Source organism: Mchenga conophoros, linkage group LG2 (genome assembly GCF_057382185.1).
Source record: "Mchenga conophoros isolate Kocher_MC1m ecotype Shallow Benthic linkage group LG2, M_conophoros_male_GT1.1, whole genome shotgun sequence".
NCBI lineage: Eukaryota > Metazoa > Chordata > Actinopteri > Cichliformes > Cichlidae > Mchenga > Mchenga conophoros.
This window is the reverse complement of record NC_140527.1, coordinates 32,536,209-32,560,087: the sequence shown is the minus strand read 5'-3', so window position 1 is coordinate 32,560,087 and position 23,879 is coordinate 32,536,209. Positions and strand designations below refer to the sequence as shown.

General features: G+C 41.4%; 4 protein-coding genes across 8 annotated transcripts in view; 1 reads left to right on the top strand and 3 right to left on the bottom strand.

Moving 5' to 3' along the window:
• Positions 1–3,909: 3,909 nt before the first annotated feature.
• ran (RAN, member RAS oncogene family) lies at positions 3,910–6,608 on the bottom strand. 2 transcript variants are annotated; one of them, XM_085295958.1, is made up of 7 exons: positions 6,463–6,608; positions 5,523–5,580; positions 5,295–5,379; positions 4,973–5,098; positions 4,679–4,866; positions 4,414–4,584; positions 3,910–4,296 (listed from the first exon to the last, which is right to left on the bottom strand). In XM_085295958.1, exons 2-7 carry the CDS (start codon positions 5,553–5,555, stop codon positions 4,252–4,254), a joined length of 648 nt encoding a protein of 215 aa, XP_085152084.1. In that variant the 5' UTR covers positions 5,556–5,580; positions 6,463–6,608; the 3' UTR covers positions 3,910–4,251. The 2 variants fall into 2 exon arrangements, with proteins under 2 accessions (XP_085152084.1, XP_085152093.1); XM_085295967.1 differs by lacking the exon at positions 6,463–6,608 and adding an exon at positions 6,175–6,194.
• A 690-nt stretch (positions 6,609–7,298) lies between these two features.
• ndufs8b (NADH:ubiquinone oxidoreductase core subunit S8b) lies at positions 7,299–14,693 on the bottom strand. Of its 2 annotated transcripts, none has more exons than XM_085295988.1 (7): positions 14,674–14,693; positions 11,414–11,476; positions 11,271–11,336; positions 11,065–11,154; positions 10,250–10,422; positions 8,003–8,131; positions 7,299–7,818 (listed from the first exon to the last, which is right to left on the bottom strand). In XM_085295988.1, the coding sequence occupies exons 2-7, from the start codon at positions 11,460–11,462 to the stop codon at positions 7,687–7,689; spliced, it is 639 nt and encodes a 212-aa protein (XP_085152114.1). In that variant the 5' UTR covers positions 11,463–11,476; positions 14,674–14,693; the 3' UTR covers positions 7,299–7,686. The 2 variants fall into 2 exon arrangements, with proteins under 2 accessions (XP_085152114.1, XP_085152104.1); XM_085295978.1 differs by lacking the exon at positions 14,674–14,693 and adding an exon at positions 14,504–14,645.
• tbc1d10c (TBC1 domain family, member 10C) lies at positions 14,207–23,425 on the top strand. Its single transcript, XM_085295885.1, has 10 exons — positions 14,207–15,069; positions 15,366–15,483; positions 16,761–16,860; positions 16,993–17,100; positions 17,795–17,901; positions 18,164–18,278; positions 18,527–18,592; positions 18,793–18,982; positions 19,182–19,339; positions 19,928–23,425. The coding sequence occupies exons 1-10, from the start codon at positions 14,949–14,951 to the stop codon at positions 23,195–23,197; spliced, it is 4,353 nt and encodes a 1,450-aa protein (XP_085152011.1). The 5' UTR covers positions 14,207–14,948; the 3' UTR covers positions 23,198–23,425.
• Positions 23,338–23,879, bottom strand: part of rad9a (RAD9 checkpoint clamp component A) — a 9,865-nt gene continuing 9,323 nt past the window's right edge. For all 3 annotated transcript variants that reach the window (XM_085295926.1, XM_085295935.1, XM_085295945.1), the window contains one exon: positions 23,338–23,752. In XM_085295926.1, coding sequence (XP_085152052.1) covers positions 23,645–23,752 — 108 coding nt within the window. In that variant the 3' untranslated portion in view covers positions 23,338–23,644. The remainder of the gene's footprint in view (positions 23,753–23,879) is intronic.

Below are 23,879 nucleotides of genomic sequence, written 5' to 3'. Positions count from 1 at the left end.
ATGAGTTTTGAAGAGGAAAACAGCATGACTGATATGGTGGCCTGCAGCATTACTGGAGAATTCACCACCTTACTCTTTACAGCAAAGTCTTTACTGATGCCCTCTATTCATTTGCGTTTTGGGATGTTTTGCCTTAACCATCGAGGGTACTATAAATAAAACATCACTTTTTATCCCCCCTTAGAAAGCCTTGGAGAGAGCTGAAGACAATTTAATTTTAAAGTAAGCTCATGTTAAAGCAAGTGATCAAGCATACTTATTTATGTATTTATTTTTAATTGTGGTGTTTGATACTCCCAGTTGCACAAGTGACCCAGGACAGTAAAATATAAATTATAAACTAAATCATAAACACTGTTTATCCCATCGAATGTAGAAAAAACTCCCATGGTTGTTTACAGGCTTTTATTATTAAGGGGGACTCATAATATGATCTCTCAGGTAAATTATCTTATTTAGACCATACATTTTATTGGTTGGTTCACTTTACTGTGAAATATAATATTCCCTATTGGAAATGACAAATCTCGCGGTTTTAACGTAAAGTAAATGTAGCACTAAGGGTTGACGGCATTACAGCAGCGTTATTGGGGTGGTGTGTGTGTGTGTGTGTGTGTGTGTGTGTGTGTGTGTGTGTGTGTGTGTGTGTGTGTGTGTGTGTGTGTGTGTGTGTGTGTGTGTTAATAAAAATCAATCAGATCATGGTTACGGAGGTTTTAAGTCAGCCAACCAGGGGAAAGGAGCAAACACATATCTTCCTAAGCTCAGGCATCTCTATCCTGTTATAATGACTGCATATTTTTAGTGCAATACGTGTACTCGTATTTTCACATGTGCAGTGTGTTCAGCAGCCAGCAGCAGTAAACATGAATGTAGGCCTAATGTTACAGCTGGGTGTCAGGGATCAAAATCACACTCTCCTCTCTCCCACCGTCACCTAACGCATCGTGATCATTTCCTTCCAGCTAAGCCGATAAAGAAGAGTTTTATTACAGCTTGTAACCAACTGTTGAGAACTGGATATAGATGTCTATTTCCTCATTTTGCGGTTTTCTTCTTCACTACGCTTTCAACACACAACGACTAAATTGTGAAACGTAAAGTGGGACCCGAGTCTGAATCAGAACATATGGCGCTGCGTGGAGGGTGAATGATGTTGCACCCAGATCCGTGTAGTAACCGGCACACGTCACAGTGAAGGTGCATCAGAAATCTATTACATAACCCTACAGGGCGCGTTCATTGTGCTCTCAATTTAAAAAGCAAGGGGGAAAGGGAAAAGCACGAGTGACACCTAGTGGTCACGAGCTTAAGATGAAACCCTCCATCACTGGCATCATCTTGTGTGAGTTTTCATAAAAGCACACGTGCGTCCAGTGAAGGATCTGGGACTCAGGTAGCTACTTTATGACTTTAAATGGTAACAATGCGTTCAGTCTCCTTCCACTCACACATTTCTTTTGGCTACTCCACTGAGCCTCACTGTGCAGAGGCAGAGTGATGTTATAAGATTCATTTTTTGTTCTGCTGTCTCTGAACTCACCTTGTGAGTTGAAGACATGTCCCATCAAGCATGGCTGGTAGCATTAAAATGAGCTCCAGTGCCAATCGTAGCAAATTATAGGAGGCTGCGATGTGGAAACCTGAAGACTGCGCTGCACAAACATGCTCAGTAGTGCAACTTGGAAAAATTAAGGTTTAGCGTTTTGTTCAAATAGATATGAGCATGTCAGTGGAAGAAGCCACAGGCTACGACATGTGCCTTGTAGTCATTACATTTTGAAATTGTGTATTCATGTTATTCGTCTTTATTCTGCAGATAAGGAGGATTGGCAGAGACCTTTTTCTGGAACTTATGCATGAATAATTTAATAATCTATAGCACTTTTTTAAGTGCTTCAGTTTCAGTAAAATGACAATTTAAAGTGTACATACTCTGTTAAGCATACACTCTTACATTTAGAGCTCCAATGAGAAAGCCCCTGCTGACCAAAAGAGCACAAAGTGCTGTCTCAGATTTGTCAAAGACATCTTGACGATCCTCAAGACTTTATGGAAAATATTCTGTGGACCGATGAGACAAAAGCTGAACTTTTTGCATCTTATTACATCTGCTGTAAAACTAACACAGCATTTCATAAAATCACATCAAGAGTAAAAATGGTGGTGGTAGTTTGATGGTCTGTGGCTGCTTTGCTGCTTCAGCACCTGGATGACTTGCCGTAACTGATGGAACCATGAATTCTGCTTCCTATCAAAAAATCCTGAAAGAAAATGTTCGGCCATCAGTTTATGCTCTGAAGCTCAAGTGCACTTGATTTAAGCAGCAGAAACAGACCAAGTCCACCTCAGAATGGCTTAAAAAACAAGTAGATGATTATGGTGCGGCTGAAGCAAACTCTGGATTTAAAACTCACTGAGATGCTTTGGCGTGACTTTAAACAGGCCTTTCAGGCTTTAAAACACTCCAGTGTGGCTGAAATAAAACCATTGTGCAAAGAGTGGACCATAACTCCTCCACAGCGATGTGAAAGCCTCATTATCAGTTATCACAAACACTTGATTGCAGTTCTTGCTCCTGAGATTGGCACAACCAGTTATTAGGTTTAGGGGTGCTGCTTTTTCACACAGGATCCTGTGTGATTGGATAACATTTTCTCTGAAATGAAATCAACGATTAAAAGCTGCATTTTGTATTTACATGGGCTATCTTTGTCTAATACTAAAGTTTGTTAGATAATCTGAAACATGTGTGACATATATGCTAAAATACTAAGAAACTGGGAAGGGCAAATACTTTTTCACAGCACTGTTGAACATACTTCCATGCAAACATGGTGTAAACTAGGGCAAAAATAAGGAACAAATTATTGAGAAGCTTATCTATAAGAGTACTGATTCAGAAATCTACTCTTGATTTCTTTGACCTGCTCTTTTTCCAGGTTGGGATGATTTCACATCATCTGTTCAAAAGGCAACTTGCTAAGGAACATTTAACCAAAATATTAATGGCAATATATGTGTATGCATTTGACCCTGTATGGATTGCAGTAAATTCAAAATAAATTCTCACTCATGCACCCAATTCTTGTTTTGTTAAGTCATTAAAGATGTATGCTGTACATTCACTCTATCCCAAAAAAAAAAGGACTGGTCAAAGAAGTCATTAAAACCCCAAATTGCCATGACATTCATGCCCATGCCTTAGATCTTTTTGGCTATATCAAACTTTAATCAGTTATATTTTAAAGTGAAATCTGAAGCCAATGAAACACAGTCAATAGCCAGCTTTTGCATTCTTAAACTCAAGATTCATCTAACTGGAAACAATGTTATCTGACACAAATATTTAAAGTATTTGGTGCCTTTCAAAGCTTTGAAGGAGCAGTTTTTTCCCCCCCATAATGCCCTACAGTCTGCATGCTTTTTCAATTTAATGGCACACTCTTAAGATTAAATGGTTTGTATATCTCCTTTAGCTGTACCTGAAAGCAAAGCATTCATTATTACCACACTTTGTAAAGGCTCACCAAGACACAGGCTATCATTGTCTACTTCAGGTTTCCATGTATCCACTTGATTCCAACAGTAGTAATTAGTAAGTTTGGACAAATGTCAGTATAGCATTATCTAGTTGTATTTGACCTACTGTGGGCAATGTTGCAGACAAAGCTATGGCATGAGACTTATTCCATATGAAACATTTACTGGTGACTGCAGGAGAGCACAAAAGTAAATGCTGAATTCTATTAGTTTCTTGTAGCCATCTGAGTTTCAGGAACCTGTATTGTGCATCAAATAATCCTCACCAAGATGCTTGAATATGCTAAAGCCACTTTTTAACTACGAGGCGCTCCCTGTGACCTGAAATCGTTGGCGTGCAGGCAAATCACAACAAACACGGCCGTGTTATACCGAGAATGTTTTTATTCAAAGTTTACTCCCCTTAGTGCTTCCAGTACACCGTACAACAGCATTATGTGAGCTGGGTAAGTGCAATGGAGGGTGCTCAACGATGAAGAGTAGCACGTTGCCATGCCAACAACAACACTAGGGTGGGTGTGTGTCATACAGTGAAATTAGAACCACAACTTTTCCACCAAGTTTTTTTCTTTTTTTACTTAAGTTTTAAAACAAAAAAAATTCAAAAATAAAAAAATCTGAAAAGGGATTTTACAGTAAGGGGGCAAAACTCCAACGACTTCCTGTCCACGGGTGGGGGAGGAGGGAGGGACAAATCTAGGTAACAGGTTAGAGGTCATCTTCTTCATCTGGGAGTGCTGTTTGTGATGCAACCTGGATATGGAAGAACAAAGTCATGTTTCAGATTGTTCCACATTTAGAAGATGCGCAAGTAAAATTTACAATATATTCATCCAAATCAGACAAATGAGTCTGTACAGTGATACTCACTTGAAGCTCTTCCTCATACTTAGCAGCAAGGGATGGGTCCATCTGGACCTCTGGGGGAGCAAGGGCAGGCATTGCCACAAACTCCAGGTTGGGATCACCGATCAACTTCCTTGCTAACCACAGGAAAGGCTTCTCAAAGTTGTAGTTACTTTTGGCAGAAATGTCGTAGTACTGCGGGTAGAACAATTTGCAGCAGTTAGAAATTACAAAACTCAAAAGTTTATTCTACAATTCAAAAATACACATTTTTGCAAGCAGTTATTACCTGCAGGTTCTTCTTGCGGTGAAACACAATGCTCTTGGCTTTGACTTTCCTGTCTTTGATGTCCACCTTGTTGCCACAAAGAACAATGGGAATGTTCTCACAGACACGGACCAGGTCACGATGCCAGTTGGGCACGTTCTTATAGGTGACTCGAGAAGTGACGTCGAACATGATGATAGCACACTGAGCTGTTGAGGAAGCAAGAAAGCATTAATGTATTGTTCAGCTAAAGCCAAGGTACATGAATTTTAAAAACGTGACACTTGAGCAGCGTGCGAAGGATGCAAGGAGCACCTTGAATGTAGTAGCCATCTCTCAGGCCTCCAAACTTCTCCTGACCAGCTGTGTCCCACACATTATACTTGATCGCTCCTCTGTTGGTGTGGAAAATCAGTGGGTGCACCTCTACTCCAAGAGTAGCTGAAATTTCAAGCAAAGACATAATGAATAAGGAGAATGAAGGTGTAAATGGTGATGAGATAAAGGCCATGCAGGACATGTTGCTCCCTGTAGTTCCATTTAACACATTTGGCATCTTACATCCTGCTTTCAAATCTATTACCACATCCAGACTAAAAGAATGAGCTGATTTCCTTCCTGGCAAGCGAGTACTTACCAACATATTTCTTCTCAAACTCTCCTGTGATATGCCTCTTCACGAAAGTCGTTTTCCCGGTGCCTCCATCTCCTACCAACACCAACTGCGATGCAGAACGTACAGTTAGTCTAGACTGGTTGGTACTGGTTCACCACACTGACCGTTGTTAGCACAGATAGCGGTGCTTCATTTAGTTAAAAGGCTGAGAAATGGAACATCAATTTATGTTAGATAGCAAGCACTTACCTTAAACACCGCCACCGGAACACACTGTGCCATTGAGTCCGCCGTGGTTGCGACTTTTCTGTTAAACAAAACGAGGCGGGATGGTTGATTAGTACGTTGTCCGTCAACACCAACTAGCAGTGCTAGCAACTACTTTAAATGGCATTTCAAGAAGATAAAATATGACATAAGCTATGATTTGTTGAGATGTTATTTTGGTCCTTTGAGCAGTTTTCTACGATTTGATCGTTTAGCTAAACTCCATAGCTTGTTACATAGCCATAACTTCTAGCATTTTCCATCCAAGCTAACGTTCACGCACACGTAACGAGTAAACGTGTAACGGTGCAGCTATGTTGTGGAAAAAGGTTTAATTCATGTTGTGTGACCAATGTGTATTTGCGTTCAATCGAAAATTCGAAAGCGCGCTTCTAAATGCGTATTTCAATACCAACGGCTGCTAGCTAGGAAAGCTAAAAACGTTAGAGTGAGTGCGCCACACGACGGGCGAGCGCACTTTTTCTTGTTCGACTGAAACAATCCGACTGGAAGCCCATCTAATGTGTTCCACGCTACACTCCAAGTCAAACCCAGCCTAAATAATTCTCTACACATAAATGCAACTCCACGCATCCACAATATATTTTGCCAAAAATACTGAATATGTATTTACAGGAATACGCGCGAGTCCCAAGAACAAAGCAGAAAAAATGAGGGTTAGCCGTGCATGCTAACCCGTTAGCTAGCACAGCATGGAAGCCATTCTTTTCATCGAGCTAACAGCTAGTTAGCCGCATAAGAAAAACCACCGGCCTTCCCCAGCTGCCCCATTCCTCACGTGGATACAGCTACAAAATCGCAAAGTTAAAGTTGCCCATTGTTTTAACTGACTTTTTATCCCAACGAATGCAAACTTGAAATATATGATAGCCCGCATTGTGAGAGGAATTCAGAGACTCACCGGTAACACTTCGAAGAGAGGAAAGAGTAAATGGCTGCGTTCGCGGGAGATTCAGCGTGGACTATGAGTCAGTTTCCGCCCTTATCATGTGACCCTTGCAGCGGCAAAAATGCATCAAGAAGCAACACGGTCCTAACTGAACGTGATTCAGCATTCAGTCTTTATTTAAACACACTTATCCAACCCTAAAAGACATTCACATGTAGCTAGAAAAGCACAATTTCCCACTACAGACAAGCAGCTGAGGCTGGGCAGCTGGGTATGGTTACGAGCTGTTTATTTCTGAGGTAATTTGTTAAAAAAAAAACAAAAAAAAAAAAAACAAACCAAAACAAAAAACCCACAGGATAGCAGCAACGTCCTCGTTTCATTGAACAACTTTTGGATGCACATGCGGCAGACAAAAGAGCCCAATACCCAAAATGTTTAGTGTTAGCCAAAGCTTCGTAGGTCAGACCAAGTAATGTTGGTACACTTACCACACAAAAGTCAGTGAATGAAAAGTTATTTTCTTTCTTTGTGTACTACAAAAATAATAATCAATTTCTATAACTACCATCTGTTTACCAGAGCTGGCTTCAAAAACACAAGTGCGTTTTAATTTCGAAAACTAGAATGACATAGTTGAAAGTCAGTTGGTCAGTTTTTTATTTATTAAGCAACTCGAAAACGCAGATAATCCAGTGAACCCTGAATAACCATATTTAATTATATATTTTTTTTTCTATTGACTAAAAATGTAAAAGTAATTTATTTGCATCACAACTGCAGCCGGCAATAGTTACACTGGAGGCTACAACCATCTAACAATAGCCTAATAAACCATTAAAAACACAGTCATTAACTCACTTAACATAAGGGATTTGGTCCAACAAGAGTCAAGTTTTGGATATAATATAAAAGACAAAAAAACCCACAAAACACATCTTCTCAGTTTCAGAGGTTTTTCCCCTTTAAGTTAGTTAAATTTGCAACAGGTCTGTCAATATCTTTAAAACAAACATTTCAAATAATATACTCTTATATTGCAAGCTTTGACGTGCTACAGCTCAACATCAAAAAAGTACAACTACACCCAAGAGGCATACAATTTGTGCGTTTTTTATAGAATTTCCTCAGTGTATGAGGCTTTACCACTCGGAACCCGCTGGCATAACTGTAAAACCGCCAGTAATCTCTTTAAATGCATATCAGGAGGACATACAGGACCTTCCCACAGTGAGTCTATCTGTACAGATAGTCTGCTTGTATGTTGGCTGCTATCTCAGCCTCCCATCGGTCTCCGTTGTTGAGTAGCTTCTCCTTGTTGTATAGCAGCTCCTCGTGGGTCTCTGTGGAGAACTCGAAGTTCGGACCCTGAAGAAGGAATTCAATTTTTTTTAAAGACATTAACTGTCTGTTTTGAAGGAGGGTTGGGTAGAATAGTGGAGTTTTTCAGTTGTAAATTTATTGTACTGAACTAGAGTAAAGACAGTGAAAGATCCCCACATTATCATTTGCTTGTTCAGCTTCATCAAACTTGGAGGACACTTGTTTTTACCTCAACAATGGCATCAACAGGACAGGCTTCCTGGCAGAAGCCGCAGTAGATGCACTTGGTCATGTCGATGTCATAGCGTGTGGTCCGCCTGCTGCCATCGGCTCGAGTCTCAGCTTCAATAGTGATAGCCTGAGATCAATAGAGAAAGGAAAGGGAAGCATCATGTTTATTGGCACAACAGTAGGAAGCATTCAAATATCAGCAACATTCATTTTACAGACATTTTGAGAACTGACTACAAACAAACAAATAAATAATACATAATCTAGATAATGTTTTAGCATAAATGCCCAAATTGAGGTATTTCAAAACAGCTACTGAGTGAAGAGACATTACACCCCTGTTTACCTTCAGAACTGTCTCACTCTCACCCATGTTTTCTTCTGGAAAATGTGAAATATGTACAGTGATTTTTTTTAAATATGTGCAACACCACATTGGGTAGAGAATTTTATACAATTTTAGTATGACCACATTTATTCTTCAGCACAGCCTGAACTCTCTTAGGCAGTGTTCATATCATTTCTTTAAGCAGTTGTCAGGAATAGTTCTTCAGGCGTCTTCAGAGCCATTAAGCTTTTCTTTGGATGTTGGTTGGCTTTTGTTCCGTTCTCTATCTAGATGATCCCACGCTGCTTCAATAATGTCGAGGTTCAGGCTCTGGGGAGGCCGATCCATGACTGACAGAAACGTACAGAGTGGAACACTATCTAGGTATGCTTCTACTGAATGGCAGCGTCCTGGGGATAATTACCATGCTGAAAAATGAAGCCAATCAGATCAAAATCTGATTATACTTTTCTGGGTTCATAATTACATCCATTTTGACCAGATCTCCAACACCTTTGGCTTAAAGGCAGCCCCAAACCATGACAGAGCCTTCACCGTGTGTAGACACTCACTGCTGTAGCTCTCTTCCGAGCTCCTCTGCATGTCATGATGACAATTTAGACTAAATATGGAGCCATCACTCCATCAAACCTTTTGCCCCTGATTTTCAGTCCCAGTTCCCGATTAACTTGGCATACCTCAGCCTCTTTTCTTTGTTTGCATTCCTTAACACTATCCCTGCTAATAATGAAATGTTCCAGCAGTCTATGTTTTCCCATCAAGCAATAGTTTAAACTTTAAGTTTTTGTTCTTTCTTTTGAGATATACATGTATTCATATAACCAAAACATCCTGAATGATTAGCAATTCATGATCCACTGGTAGCTTCAAAACAATAATCTGGTTTCAAGAATGTTTCTTGACAGACACCCTACCACTGAGCCCATTTTTGGTCAGGTTTTGGTGAACAGTAGATGGATAGAGTGTAGAGCAAGATGCATTTCTTAGGTCCTGTCTCAGATCTTTCCCGGATATAAAAAGTGTCTTATGACACAATTTAAAATGGATTCTTTGCTAAATTGTTATGTGTAAGCTGTAGGCACAGCAACGGCTCATCCTTAGGTGTTTTTTTTAGTCTTGAATGATTCATTCATGAGTGCTAAGTGGCTTAAGAAAAAAAGTATTCCTCAGAAAGTGGTTAGGTACAGGACTAGAGTGCATCGAAGATAAGGGAAAAAGCAGCCAATGTACACAGAAACAGAAAGCCATTGCTGAAGAGCTCTTTAATAAATTACAAGAAAATCCTGCTGGTCTGAAGCAAAATAGAAATCAATGAGGGCTGACTGAAGACTTTTTCATAGTACTGCAGATGCAACAAGGTGCTTAGAAGCTTAGAAGCACTTGAAACCACATGAGAGCACAAGGCAGTTCTGGTGAGATTTGGGGATTATGGAAGTTATTTGTGTCAACAATACTCGGATAGAAGGTGATGTTTAAACGAGCGGTAAATGTGTTCAAAAATATCTGCCACACTATTGCACTTGTGCCCACTCTAGCCTCAGTTTCCTGTTCTCAGCTGGAAACCTTCAGCTGCTGTGACTGGTCTGCTTCAAGGTTTCAACATGTTGTGTTTTCAGAAATGCTCTTCTTTTCTTACAGTGGTTGAAAAAGCGGTTATTCAATGTCTTTTTATCAGTCCCAGAGAACTGCCGCTGCCAAACCATCAGTTTCTAAAAACCCTCAAACCTGATCATCCATGGCTAACAGCTATGCCATGTCAAAGTGATGTCATTCATTTTTCTCGTTCCGTATAACGCTTTGTTTGTACTTCAGTACATCTTCTAGACAACCTCAACATGTCAAAAAAACCAAAACACAACTATCATAATAAAAGGGACTGTGTGTGTATGCGTTTACCTGAGCAGGGCAGATAGCCTCACAAAGCTTACAGGCAATGCAGCGCTCCTCTCCGTTAGGATAGCGGCGGAGGGCGTGCTCCCCACGAAAGCGGGGCGACAGAGGACCCTTCTCAAATGGGTAGTTGATGGTGGCAGGTTCACGGAACAGATAACTCATGGTCATTGCCAAACCTGCGTGAAGGCAAAGAATAAAATAAATAAATAAATAATAATTAAAAATTAAAAAAAAACTTAAAGGGCCCACTGTCTCTGACACACATTGATTTGCAAGATTTGAGTTAGTTGAAAAGAGGTCAATTACTCACCTGTACTGAGGAATGTACTGTTTAAAGGCGTATGAAGCCTGAGTTTTTGACTCATATGAATAAGATGGATGTATACTGACCTCATTAACTTAATTTCTGGCCATGATTAATAACAGTAGATAAACAAATCAGGCACTTTATATAGATACACTTTGGTAGAACTGGGTTGGAGCCCCTTCTGCCATCAGAATTGCTGTAATTCTATTCACATAGATTCAACAAGGTGCTGGAGCCTTTCCTCTCAGATTTTGGTCCATATAGACATGATAGCATCACACAGTTGCTGCAGGTTTGTCAGCTGCACATTCACATTGTGAATCTCCTGATGGATCACATCCCAAATTTGCTGTTAAACTGACATCTCGTGACTGTGGAGGTCATTTAGGTGGTGGTTTAGTGAACATTGTTGCAGTCAAGAAACCAGTTTGAGATGATTTGAGCTTTGTGACATGGAGCATTACAGGCTACAAATCTAGGCTATCAGCACAGAAAACACAATCAACGGGACCTCTGAAGAGCTCGGTCCAAAGCAGGGTTGTGGCAGCCCGGTCAGTGATGGATCTCATGTCTGTTGGCAGCTCCTGAGCATTTACATACTCTGACAGAAGAATAAAAGGAGAGAGGAGTAGAAGAGTAAATACAAATTTGGCATGCTGATGTGGTCACTGCACTGGAGATTCATATATATGTACAGCTCTTGGTGTGTGTACTCACTGTAGCCGTCTCTCTGCACACTGAGACTCAGCGGGCGAATTGCACCGCAGCCATATCCAAATGTACCTGGAGAGACATACACGTGTGATCTGAATATTTTGTGCACTTAAATATTACTGTGTTAATGACACCTGCATTAGTACCTTGTTTGGAGTAGCAGTGGAGAAGACGTAGACTCAGTGCTGCAGACATCTGAGCAGAGAAAGCTTTTAAAAGAGTAAAGAATAGTTAGAAGAATGAAGATTCTCAGAGTAAACGTGAAAAAAGAAATTCACAACTGCACAATACCCAAGAGCTGCATCTGAGCCTCTACAGGCCTCAGATAGCATGTTAAATGTTAAAGTTCATGACAGTATAATTAGAAAAAGACTGAACAACTGTGGCTTGTTAGTAGTGGCCGCTAGGAGGAAGCTTCTTCTCTAAAAAGAACAAGACGACATGGTTGAAGTTGGTAAAGCTGCCCTTGAAGAAGACTTCTGGAGCACAGTTTTTTTTAACAGATGAGACCAAAGTGGAGGTTTGGCCATATTGCACAGCACTACCTTCAGCAAAACTCAAACACAGCACAAACACTTCAAACCAACTGTTCAATCATGCTGGTGCAAGGTTTCTGATTTGAGCTTGTTTTGTAGCCACAAGAGATAGGCACCTGCAAGGTGCCTAACTCCTCCGTATGTCAGAGTTTTGTAGAGTGAAATGTGAGGCCATCTGTCCGACACCTAAAGCTTCTCCTAAATTAGGCCATGCAACAGGATAATGACCCCAAGCACAGCAGCAAATCTACAGCATGGAAGTCCAGACCTCAACCTGACTGAAATGCTGTGTATAAAGGAATGCTTGCTAATGCCAATGAATTGAAGCAGCTGAAGTTACTGCTGTTAACTACTGGCTCTGTAAACTACTCATAGAATGATTGTGATGTTGAACTAAAACAAATGCCTGAATCCTACATTGTGGATATCCTACTGTGGTGATCTGAAATGTGATTTAAAATCAGAGTTTTTTCTTTTGTATATTTTATTTTACATCCAGGAGTTAATATATGCTAAAGAGTATACATTTTCATTATGTACATTTATGTACTGTCGCATACTAAGTGTAATTACATAGTTATTGCCTGAGACTATTGTTGTTGAATGAAAAACTCAAAGAAGGTTTCAGCAGTGGACCTGTGTGAAATCAGCAACTTGCAAAAATAAATCAAAACGGGGGTTAGTGATTCTGAGAAAAGCAATCGCAACAAAGTTCAACATTTAACCATCTGAGCAGCTTTACTAATGAAATTATATCAGACTTCAGAATTTATATGCAGTGAGATTTACTGATCAATGATCAAAGGGGAGATTTATGTCATTTATGCCAAATGTATTCTGGGATTTGGATCCAACAAGTAAAGTATGCATATTACGCACACACACACAAGCACACATGCAGCTATTACCCATTTCTTATTTTTATACTTATTTTATACCTATATTTTTTACACTTGTTTTTTACACTTGTTTTTATACTTATTTTTTTCCAGAACTTCAAGCATTACTTGTTTTGTTGTGTTTCTCAATGTTCTGAAGCTTGCAATCCATTTCTTTCTGTTTTATCTCCTTTAACCTTTTCTCTTGAAGAAACTCTACATTTGTGTGCAGTCTCTTATCACACCTTGCTTTCAGCACTCTGTATTTTATCTCCATGTCTTGGAGTTTGCATTGCATCTCTCTCTGTTTTATGCCCTGTTGTTTCTTCTCTTGGAGGATTTCTTTTTTTTTTCCCCAGAGCTTCACCAGGCTTTACTTGCATCTGCTGATTCCTTTTGTCTGTTTCTTGGAGATCCCATTCTTTCCATCCATCCATTCGCTTCCGCTTATCCTTTTCAGGGTCGCGGGGGGCGCTGGAGCCTATCCCAGCTGTCATAGGGCGAGAGGCGGGGTACACCCTGGACAGGTCGCCAGTCTGTCGCAGGGCCAACACACAGGGACAAACAACCATTCGCACTCACATTCATTTGCACATTCACACCTAGTGACAATTTGGATTATCCAATTAACCTATCCCCACAAGCTGCAGACATGCAGCTTGTGGGGATAGGTTAATGCACGGTGGTTAGCACTGTTGCCGCACAGCAAGAAGGTCCTGAGTTCAATTCCACCATCAGGCCGGGGTCTTTCTGTGTGGAGTTTGCATGTTCTCCCCGTGTTTGCGTGGGTTCTCTCCGGGTACTCCCATTCTTTTTCCTCAATAATACTTCCCTTTTCTTGAAGCTAGTAGGACTTTTTTTTTTTTTAATTGGGCGCTCTTTTTCTCATTTTCTTGCATCAGGAACATAATTTTCAGGTTACTGCAAAGTCCCGTAAAACACTCCCTTTTCACCTGACTGTAAAGGGTTCGCTCAGTGGAGCCAATATTGCAGCAAATATTTTTATAAATGTCGTATTAACCCAGAAAAGCTTCTCTACAACAAGAGAGGAGTGAAAAAAGGGAGACAGACTGCCAGCTGATCCGAGTCATCCTGTAATCTGGCGCCCCAAATCCCAACTATTACGTTAGCGATTTGCTACGTTCACGGGACGCTGTTTGAATCGGAAGAAATGCACTCTCGGATTATCCCTCGATTATTGACCAGTATTCGCCGTGTAAAATCGTAAAATACACAGGAAAGTCGATCAGCTGAAAAACCTATAAGCAGGGACATTACATAAAGACCTTAGTATTTCTTAACATGTAAACCCAGAGAGAAATCAGTCGATGCCTTTACTGTATCGGTGCTAGTATAAAAATACGTATACGATCAAAAAACAATCCACCACAGAGGTTTAATCTGAACTACCTGTGTTTTTCGGACACATGAAGGACCAGCTGTCCTGACCAATGACAGGATAAAGCCTTTAACCCAGCCGCTGGTTCTAACATACAGTCTACACGATTCACCTGAACGCCTCCTTTCAAATAGCATAACAGTTAGCAAAATTAGGCTCTGGTACACTAATGCTGCCAAGCTAATTTCTTTAATTAAGCTTTATTTAGTTTTTATATATTTCCGTTCAGATGAAAAATGTTTTAATGCGCTAAGCATTCCTCATAAAGGTAAACTCATCGGTCAGCAACTTTGCAACCATGTTAGCCAGTTAATTTACGGTAATTTAGTATAATCGAGCTAACATGACAATAAGATGAACATAGCCTATTCTCAATGCTAGCTAATTTGCGTCATTATTAATGTAAATCTCTTTTAGACTTACCACTGGCACAAGTTTATGATGATCAACACTAAGGAGGCAATAGTCCCTAAACTGTGCAATGCTATTAATGCTGCATTCATGGCCTCCACGTTGATGTTGTATTCACCGTCACCTAGGAAATCGCAACATTATTTTACCTGCCATTGAAAGTAACAAGTTATTTAATTTACCTGGCTTCCTAAAGTACGCATAGGCCTTCTTGTTTCCCACCCGCAATTAGGAAGTCCTATAAATGACAGAAAAGCCCCAATTGCACAATTATCACTTATATGTGATGACTGATGAATCATATTTAAGCAGTTTAACGGCATTTTCATGACAGTAAAAAAAAAAACAAAAAAAAAAAAAACAAACCACTCCATAATTTTATCGTCATTGTTTGTGACGCGGAAGTTTATGTGAAAACTGCATTTGTGACGGTGAGAAATGAAGGCGTGGTGAACAAATGAGAGCATATGAGAGAAAGCAAGAGAGAGAGAGAGGAAGTTTGTCTTCCTCCTCCATCACTGGAGGATCACTTCACCTCTTCAGCAGCCAACTAATCAAACAGGGCGGAAATGTAAAAGGTAGTCACATTTAAATGTATATTTTAAAAGCTTTAACAGCTGTGGTTATGTTTATGACTTAAAATCGGGGGCTGGGGGGCTTGGTACACTTCTTTACTCTCATTCTCAACTTGGAAAATGCAGATTTCATAGATCCCGAGTCAAATAAGAGAGAGAGGGTGAAAACGTGCACAGAGACGTTTGCAGAGTGGGGTTAAGCTGTTTACCATCTTGGATGTTTGAGATTTTAAACATCTCTGACGCACACATCCTCATCGGTTGCATACTGGATGACGAGCCCATCCTCTTTTCTTTAGCTAAGATGTTGAATTCTTCGAGTCCAGCCCAGAAGAACCTCAGTGAAGAGGACAGCTCTGGATCTGAACCGGAGACAGACCGCTTTGGCTTCATCTTAACCAATGGTTCCACAGCTGGGTGAGCACATCCACCTTGCGCCTTGTGTACTCTTACTGTGCTGTTGGTGATCTGTTCAAAACCAGGGGATCTAAGTTTTCATTCTCCCATTAAAGAGATTTTTTTTTTTTTATTATAAGGGACTAAAAGACGTGCAGGGCGACCTTGTCGAGATCACACAGATCAGAAAGCCCAGGGACTTTGGTAATAGTAAGGTTTGCACCTGCTGTCAGAAGATATAATTTGAAACTAAATATTAAATATTATCAGATAATTTAATGGTTGTTGCTTTGTCTTTATATGAGCAAAGACAAAGGTTCCAGATGAGCTAAGAGTTTCTAATGTGGGCACACAACACCCCCTGAAGCAGCACACAAAGTAATTTTCCTCCATGACAAGACCAGGAAGTGTTGAAACAGTGTTTAAATCTGCCGATTTTAAGAGACAGAGGAGCATTTGCACCCCCCCCCCCACACACACACACACACACACACACAGCCAGGTGGACTAAATGCCATTAATAAAGAGTTAAAAGACAAATTGTTAGAGCAGAGATGTTAAGATTGAGAGAAAAAGTCACACAGAGTGAAAGAAAGGAACATTCAGGCTATACTGGTGTAGTGGAGAATGTGTAAGAATGCATGTCAGTTGGAAACACGTCAAGAAACAAAGAAATCAGGATGACCCCTGCAAATAACGTGGCTTTACGGCAGTTTCATAAGCAGAGCAAAGGGGGAGGAGATGCTTTAGAATGATTTAGCTGAGCGTATCAGTGAAAAAGCCAAGTGGTTTCAACCACAGTGGGCCTTCTTCAGGACGGAAACTGCACAAACAGATTGTTTACACTTGATATTCTTTACATATAATCCACAAAAAAAAAAAAATATTGCAAAAAACATAATGACTGAACTGAAAGTGGGTGTGTGTACTTGAAAAATAAAGTGCAATTTTACTTTCAGAATCAGCTGACTGTGCGTTTGATAATAGCCCTGGCAGGGGATTGCACACAAGGCGGTGTAAACTAAGCATTAAAACTAACTGAACAAACTGCAACCTGTCATCTTTACTTTCTTCATTGATAACATCCTGACCTGTTGCCATAGAGACTTCACACTGCTAACGTGTGGTTTTCCTGTTTCCTGTCTTGTTTTCGGAGCACTGTGTGTCTGTAATGACAACACACTAAACAGTGTGCAGCGACACAGCACTACAAAGGTCTCCAGAATTTAAATTGTTCAGCAAACAGGTGAAACGTGTCAAAATACTTACCTGGTGATTCATGTGCTGTGCTCTGTCAGGAGTTTGGGCCCGCCACCTGAACTGGTCAGGCAGAGGGAGGCCAAGTGGATAAAGATCATTGACCAATGGGATCGCATCTTGTCGAAGAAGAGCAGTAAGGTGCGTCCCGTCAAAGATGCCCGAAAATAAACCCTGGCACCAAATGATGGGCGATGGGCCTTATACATGACAGACATTGTGACACATCAGGAAAAAGCACAGTAACCGTTTGTTTTCCGGGTCTCTCATTAGGTCAAAGTGCAGTGTCAGAAAGGAATCCCTGCCTCGCTCAGAGCCAAGTGCTGGCCTCTGCTGTGCGGAGCTGCCAACAGGATGAAACAGCATGAAAACCTCTACGAGGCAAGAGAAACAAACACTCTCACTGGGATGGTTTAAGAAAGTGCAAGAGTCCAGCTGCAAAGACTTTATGTAAAAGATGGACATAGCCACCATGTTGTCTCTCGTTGGAGTTTGAAATGCTGGTTTACTATTTGGCCGGCAACATGTTGTTCACGAGTGATTGATGGATCTAAGTGAGAAATTTAGGAAACTACATACTTATAGAGCAGCAACATCACATTCCCTAAATCATGCCGTCTTTATCATTCGTTTAACTATAAATGGGACTATAATTGTATTTTGCATTAAATACCACTTCAGATTAGCGACTAAGGCCGTAAACCTTTCAGGAAATAATTTAATATGACCAAGAGGGTCATTTTCTAATTTTTTCTACGCAATCTGACTTTTTTTTTCCCCCACCAGGAGTCTTCCCCTTCTGGCAATTAAACAAAATGCAGGTTTAAGGCATTTCTACATTGCTTTCTGTTAGACCTGGAGGCTATATTGTCCATTGTTTATATACAGTCTATGCCTGATCATCTATATATACTGTTCTAAGTTGTGAGATCTTGTGATCACTGTTTTCTTATATTTTATTGAGTAAAAGTTAAATTATTTATAATATTGAAAAACAAACTAACTTACTTAGAATTTTAAAGACTCAAAAATCTATTGTTTGGTATGCATTTTATGTTTTTTGTCTCTGCATCAGACTCTGGATGAGCAGCCGGCTCTGCAGAGCTGGGTGGATGTGATTGAGAGAGATCTGGACCGGCAGTTCCCTTTCCACGAGATGTTCCAGTCCAAAGACGGACACGGGTAGGCGACGTTTCTGCTATTTGTTTCTGAAGCTGAGAGCTGCAGAATAACCATACAGTTTATTTAGTGTTCAGCGTGGCTTTCCAATCTTTTCATAGTTTCCCTGGTTTAGCTTTCACAGTTAAAGGCTTATTCAACAGAACAGCAAACAGTCTTGTCACTTGTCTTTCTTTCTTTTCGTTATTAAATGTATAACTCTTGTCAAAGGTGACTGAAACCTCTGGCTGTGTGAGAGATGATTGTGGTGTGTGTGTGTCTGCAGGCAGCGTGGTTTGTTCCGGGTGTTGAAAGCTTACACCCAGTATCAGCCAGATGAGGGTTACTGTCAGGCTCAGGGGCCGGTGGCTGCAGTGCTGCTGATGAACATGCCTGCTCAGGTAAAGGCCATTAACAGTTTAGCTTCGGTCTGATAAATCAGCTGCAAAGACATTAAAATAATTAGATTTCAGTGGAGAAACAACAACCTTCATTTAAGACACCGACTCTACCTTGCTTGTTTCATCGACCTGTTAAGCTTTTTATTTCAGAGGTATAACAGTATTAATGCAATCCTGAGAATACAGTGCTAATTTTCTATAATACGGAGCAGTTATTGGCCTAATGTTCACCTTATGTAACCTGGCAGGAGGCCTTCTGGTGTCTGGTTCAGATCAGTGAGCAATACCTGCCCGGATATTACAGCCCTCTGCTGGTGAGGACATGCACATCTTCTGTTTTTTACATTTTTTACCTTTTATAATACATATAATCAACACGTAGGCGAGTAGATGTTGATTTCAAGGCTGATTCTTGATAAGTTGTGCTATAAATATAACCCAAACACAAAGATGAATCATGTGTTGACCCTGAAAGCTGGGCAGCTGTCTGAGCCTACTGTGGTGTGCTGTGTAGGAGGGAGTACTGTTCGATGCGGCCATGCTGACCTGGGTTTTGAAAAAGACGTGTCCAGCTGCACACAAACATCTGCAGAACCACGGAGTGGAGCCCCTCATGTTTGCCACCGACTGGCTGATGTGTCTGTTCACACGTCACCTTCCATTCAACACGCTTCTCCGAGTCTGGGACCTCTTCTTCTGCTATGGTAGAGCTGACCTCAGGCTAACACAACCCCCTTAGGACTGGCAGGAATAGCAGCTTATTAAAAGCGATGGTTTTGTCCACTATATATAGAAGTGTTTAAATATCTGCACAATTCTTACATTTTTGGTCACTGCCATCATCTACCTGATATGTAGCATTTTCACCAGGTCTTCCTCTTTCGCCCTCATCTTTCCTCGTAGGGGTCCGGGTGCTGCTACAGGTTGCAGCGGTGCTGGTGCGCCGGGTGTTGGGTCGAGCTGAGCAGAGGAAGCAGTGTCAGGGCCAAATGGAGACTCTGGAGAAGTTGAGGGGTGTTAAGGAGGAGGTCCACGATGAAGATGACGAATTCATAGCAGAGGTAAGATTTCGATTTTTAAACCTGATAGGCTTATAGAGAAGCATCTTGTTCTCTGCCAATTACCTCAAGATAACAGCTTTCATTTGTAAAGCAACAGAGCAAGTAAATTAAACTAATCATGGCCACGAATAGTGTAAAAAGATACACCTCAAAAGCAAAAACCTTTCAAAAAGATGGCTGCAAACCAAAGAGATGAGGCAAATTAAAAAAAAAAAAAACCCTGAAGAGTAAATTTAAAACATGTTTCTATCATTAACTTTGTTTTATTTAATTTTTTTACAAAATGGCACTATTCTATCAAATAACGTAGATATAAATCTTGGTAAGTTACTAAAACAGCTCAGCCACAAACATGTCTGATCCACTGTGGCATGAACGTGGGAGCTCTGGAGGTGTCCTGTGGTGCTTGGAATTAGTGTGTCAAAATTGCTCAATTGGATTATGATCTAAGGAATTTGGAGGTTAGGGGTAACTGTTCAAGGCTCTTTGTGGTGTTTCTCAGGGATCTTTAACAGGTTTTGTATTGTGGCGGGACACACTGTGTTGTTGGGGTACAAACTATCTGCAGAGTTTCCCTTCTTGTTTCAGGTGTGCTCTGTGCCACTGTCGGGTAAAGATTTGGAAAAGCAGACGGAGAAGGAGCTGGAAAAGTGGAGGAAAGAAAAACCATCGTCCACGTTTGACCCCAGAGGTCGCTGCCATGGATACCAGAAGGCGTGGGCTAGAGCTCGGCAGCATGAAATTGAGAAGGAGAGGAAAGAGAGACAGAAAGGGAACCTCTCTGTCCCACTAACTCGCTCAGCCTCCTCTCTCTCACTGTCTCCTTCCCTCCTTCACAAGAAGTGGAGGAAAGTGGGAAAAGGGAACACAGTTGACTCTGAAGGCAGTAACAAAGTAGTGAGGCATCTTTCAATGGGTGGAAGGGAGGACTGGAAAAGCTGGAATGAGTTTGACTTTAAGAAGGTACAAGGAGTCAAAGAGGAGGAGGATGTAGTTTCAGAGGGACAAAAAGAGGGACAAACTGAACAGAAGGAAATTTCACAGACACCTGACAAGATTCAAGAAATCAAAAATATCCAAACAGAAGAAACAGCAGCGGGAAAAGAACAGACTGAAAACACGGAAAAAGGAGTTGCTGAAATTGAGGAAAGCAGTGTCAAAGAGACAGAAACAGGTGATGTTAGAGAGATGGAGAAAAGTGTTGTCACAGAGACAAGTGTTGTCAGGGAGACAGAGACAAGTGTTGTCAGGGAGACAGAGACAAGTGTTGTCAGGGAGACAGAGACAAGTGTTGTCAGGGAGACAGAGACAAGTGTTGTCAGGGAGACAGAGACAAGTGATGTCAGGGAGACAGAGACAAGTGATGTCAGGGAGACAGAAACAAGTGATGTCAGGGAGACAGAGACAAGTGATGTCAGGGAGACGGAGATGAGTGTTGCCACAGAGACAAGTGTTGTCCGGGAGACGGAGACAAGTGTTGTCGGGGAGACGGAGACAAGTGATGTCGGGGAGACAGAGACAAGTGATGTCGGGGAGACGGAGACAAGTGTTGTCGGGGAGACGGAGACAAGTGTTGTCAAGGAGATGGAGACAAGTGTTGTCAGGGAGATGGAGACAAGTGTTGTCAGGGAGACAGAGAAAAGTGATGTCAGGAAGACGGAGACAAGTGATGTCAGGGAGACGGAGACAAGTGATGTCAGGGAGACGGAGACAAGTGATGTCAGGGAGACGGAGACAAGTGATGTCAGGGAGACGGAGACAAGTGATGTCAGGAAGACTGAGACAATTGAAGTCAGGGAGACAGGGGAACGCAAACTCAGTGATATGGATGAAACCAAGCTGACTGAGATAAATGAAAGCAAAATGCTTTCAGAACAAGAAGAAAAGATTGCCCCAAATCAGACTGTTGAAAATATTCTTCATCCCCCTGATTATGCACCTCACTGTGAACAAGAAGAAAAGCTGGACGCAGAGAGTGAATCACAAGTGCTAGAAGAACAAAGTCATAAAAGCAAAGACCAGGAAGTAGAGCTCAAAGACACAAATGAAGAGGCAGAGAAACACGTGGTTGCTGTGGAGGAAAACCACAGTGAGACACCGAGAATAGCCGAAGCACATACAAACACAGAGGACGAGATGCAAATAGGTGTAAACGCAGGCGAGGAGCAGAGGATACAAGCTGACGTGAAATCAGAAGAGAGTGCTGACACTGAAAGTGTGCAACAGGTGGAGATGAACGAAGACGTTACGGAGTCTAAAAGTGAGACAAGTGTGGACACAGACAGAGGTGTTGAAGCTTTAACTGTTGATGATCAGAATAGTGCAGCAGAGGCAGAATCACGACAGGAAAAGGAAGAGCTGATCAAGGAGACAGAAAAAGGTGCACTTGAAGTAAAATACCACAGTACTGAGTCATTAGTACAAACAGAAAAGGAAGCAGAGTCCCACACCCAAAGAGACACAGAAAATGAGGTTCTGACACATAATCAGGAAAATTCAGCCACACAGTGCGATATAAAGGTAGAAATTAAAGAAGTCGATTCAGAACAACAAGTAGATTCAAAGACAGAAATGGAGCTAGAAGAAGAAATATTAATGCTGTCTTCATCTGAATGCACTCAACAAAAAGAAAGCACTGGTGGAGTAGATGATCCAGAGACTAAAGCTGAGATAACAGTAGGAAAAGACACAGTGGAGGCGTCAAATAAGGCAACAGAAGAAATGATTTTGAATGTACACTCGGAGGCACAGGTTGAAAGTGATTCATGCATCTATACTCAAAAAATCACAGAGGAAACACCAACAGAAACTCAGACTTATGAGAAGCCTGCAGACTCTGCAACACCCATGGAAACGGAAGAGTCTGCAGCACCAGCTGATCAGCTCAACCACACCAGTGAGCCTGATGAGGAGAGTTCAGTACAAATTAGTACCTCTGAGACAAAAGCACCTGAAGAGACAACAAGCCAGGTTACTGTGGATCCTGAAGACTCAAATCAAAAGGTTCAACAAGTGGAGCCCACGCAGGAGGAAGAAATTACTGAAAAGATTAAACAAACTCCAGCAGGAGAGGACGATGTCTTCATTTCTTCTGAGCCAACAAATGTTCCCCAAGTCCAATGTTCTCAATCTGCAAAAGAGCCCCCGGTACAAACCCCTGAGCGTCGCAGCAGTCGATCATCCGCTGATTTCTGCGTTCGCAAGTCATCCACCTCACGTAGCTCCAGGCTAGCCCGCAGGCTTTCCGAGGATCTCTTCACCACCCCCCAGAAAACTTCAGAAAATCAACCAGAAGCCAAACTCACAGAGTCACAGTGCAATCCTAAAGCTGTGACCTCAAAACAAGCTGCTCCTGATCTGCTGCCGCCTGCAGCAGCAGCAGCAGCAGCAGCAGCAACAACAACAACAGAGGAAGCCCCCACACAGCAGCAGCCACAGCCCGACACCCCTAAACGTTTTGGTCTCTTCCGCAGACTGAGAGGTGAGCATCACAAAGACAACAAGGCTAAGAAGGCACCCAAAATGCAAGTGCCGAAAATCTTGATTCAAGACTTCAGTGATATGCCAGGGACTGGGAATGCAGCTGAGGAAGAGGCGGAGGACAAACTGAACTCCAAGGAGAGGAGGCGGCGGCGGAGGGAACAAGAAAGAAAGGAGAAGGAAGAGGAGAGGTTGAAAAAGAAGAAAGAGAAGGAGCTGGAGAAGGGGAAGGAAAAGGAGAGGAGGAAACCACAGACGAGAGGGAAAAGTTTTCAGGTGCAAAAAGAGAAACGTAGTGACGACGCTGCTCATCCTGCAAAGACTGACTCACAGACAATTCACAGACATTCTGCTGGTTATGCCGAGGCTTATTTTTGACATTACTCAGATTCTGCATCACTGCCTTTCTCTCTTTGAGCTCCACATTGGTGGATATGTGGAATTCCCTCATCCTAAATATTTCTCATACTTGAACTTTTCGACATGTAAATAAATAATAAATGATGTTTACATATATTGAAAAATAAGTTTGCTTTATTCGGTGGGACCTTTTACACTGCACCTTAATTACAAACTGGGCAAACACAAAATTAAAATAAATTGGAATTGCTTCATGTCTAGTTTTACATAATGAGAATTTAGAGGCTGGTGGCCTCTGCATATTTAACCAGGTCCAGGTACTACTTGTTCTGACCAGTAAGGATGAAAATTTGTGTTCATTTCTTTATCTTCAAGTACTCCAGGTGTCTTTGTTTAACAGTGCACGCACATGCACCCACTGTCAGTTTAGTCCATGTCTCCTCTAGCCGATCAGTCTGCAGTTATTTAATTTTCTTCCTCACTGTCGCTGGCCAGCACCTCTTGAGAAGTCATCGGCTGTGTGCTCAACTGAGACGACGGGGGAAGCACCGATCCAAAGAAGAGCGACCGAAACTGTGAGAAAAATCACACACAAGGGAAATATATTAAAGACTACAATTTATCGAAATGTTAAGATACCAATATTTAATTAATTTGAGAGCATATACAAACATTCAATCACTTGTTTATTTTTTTATTA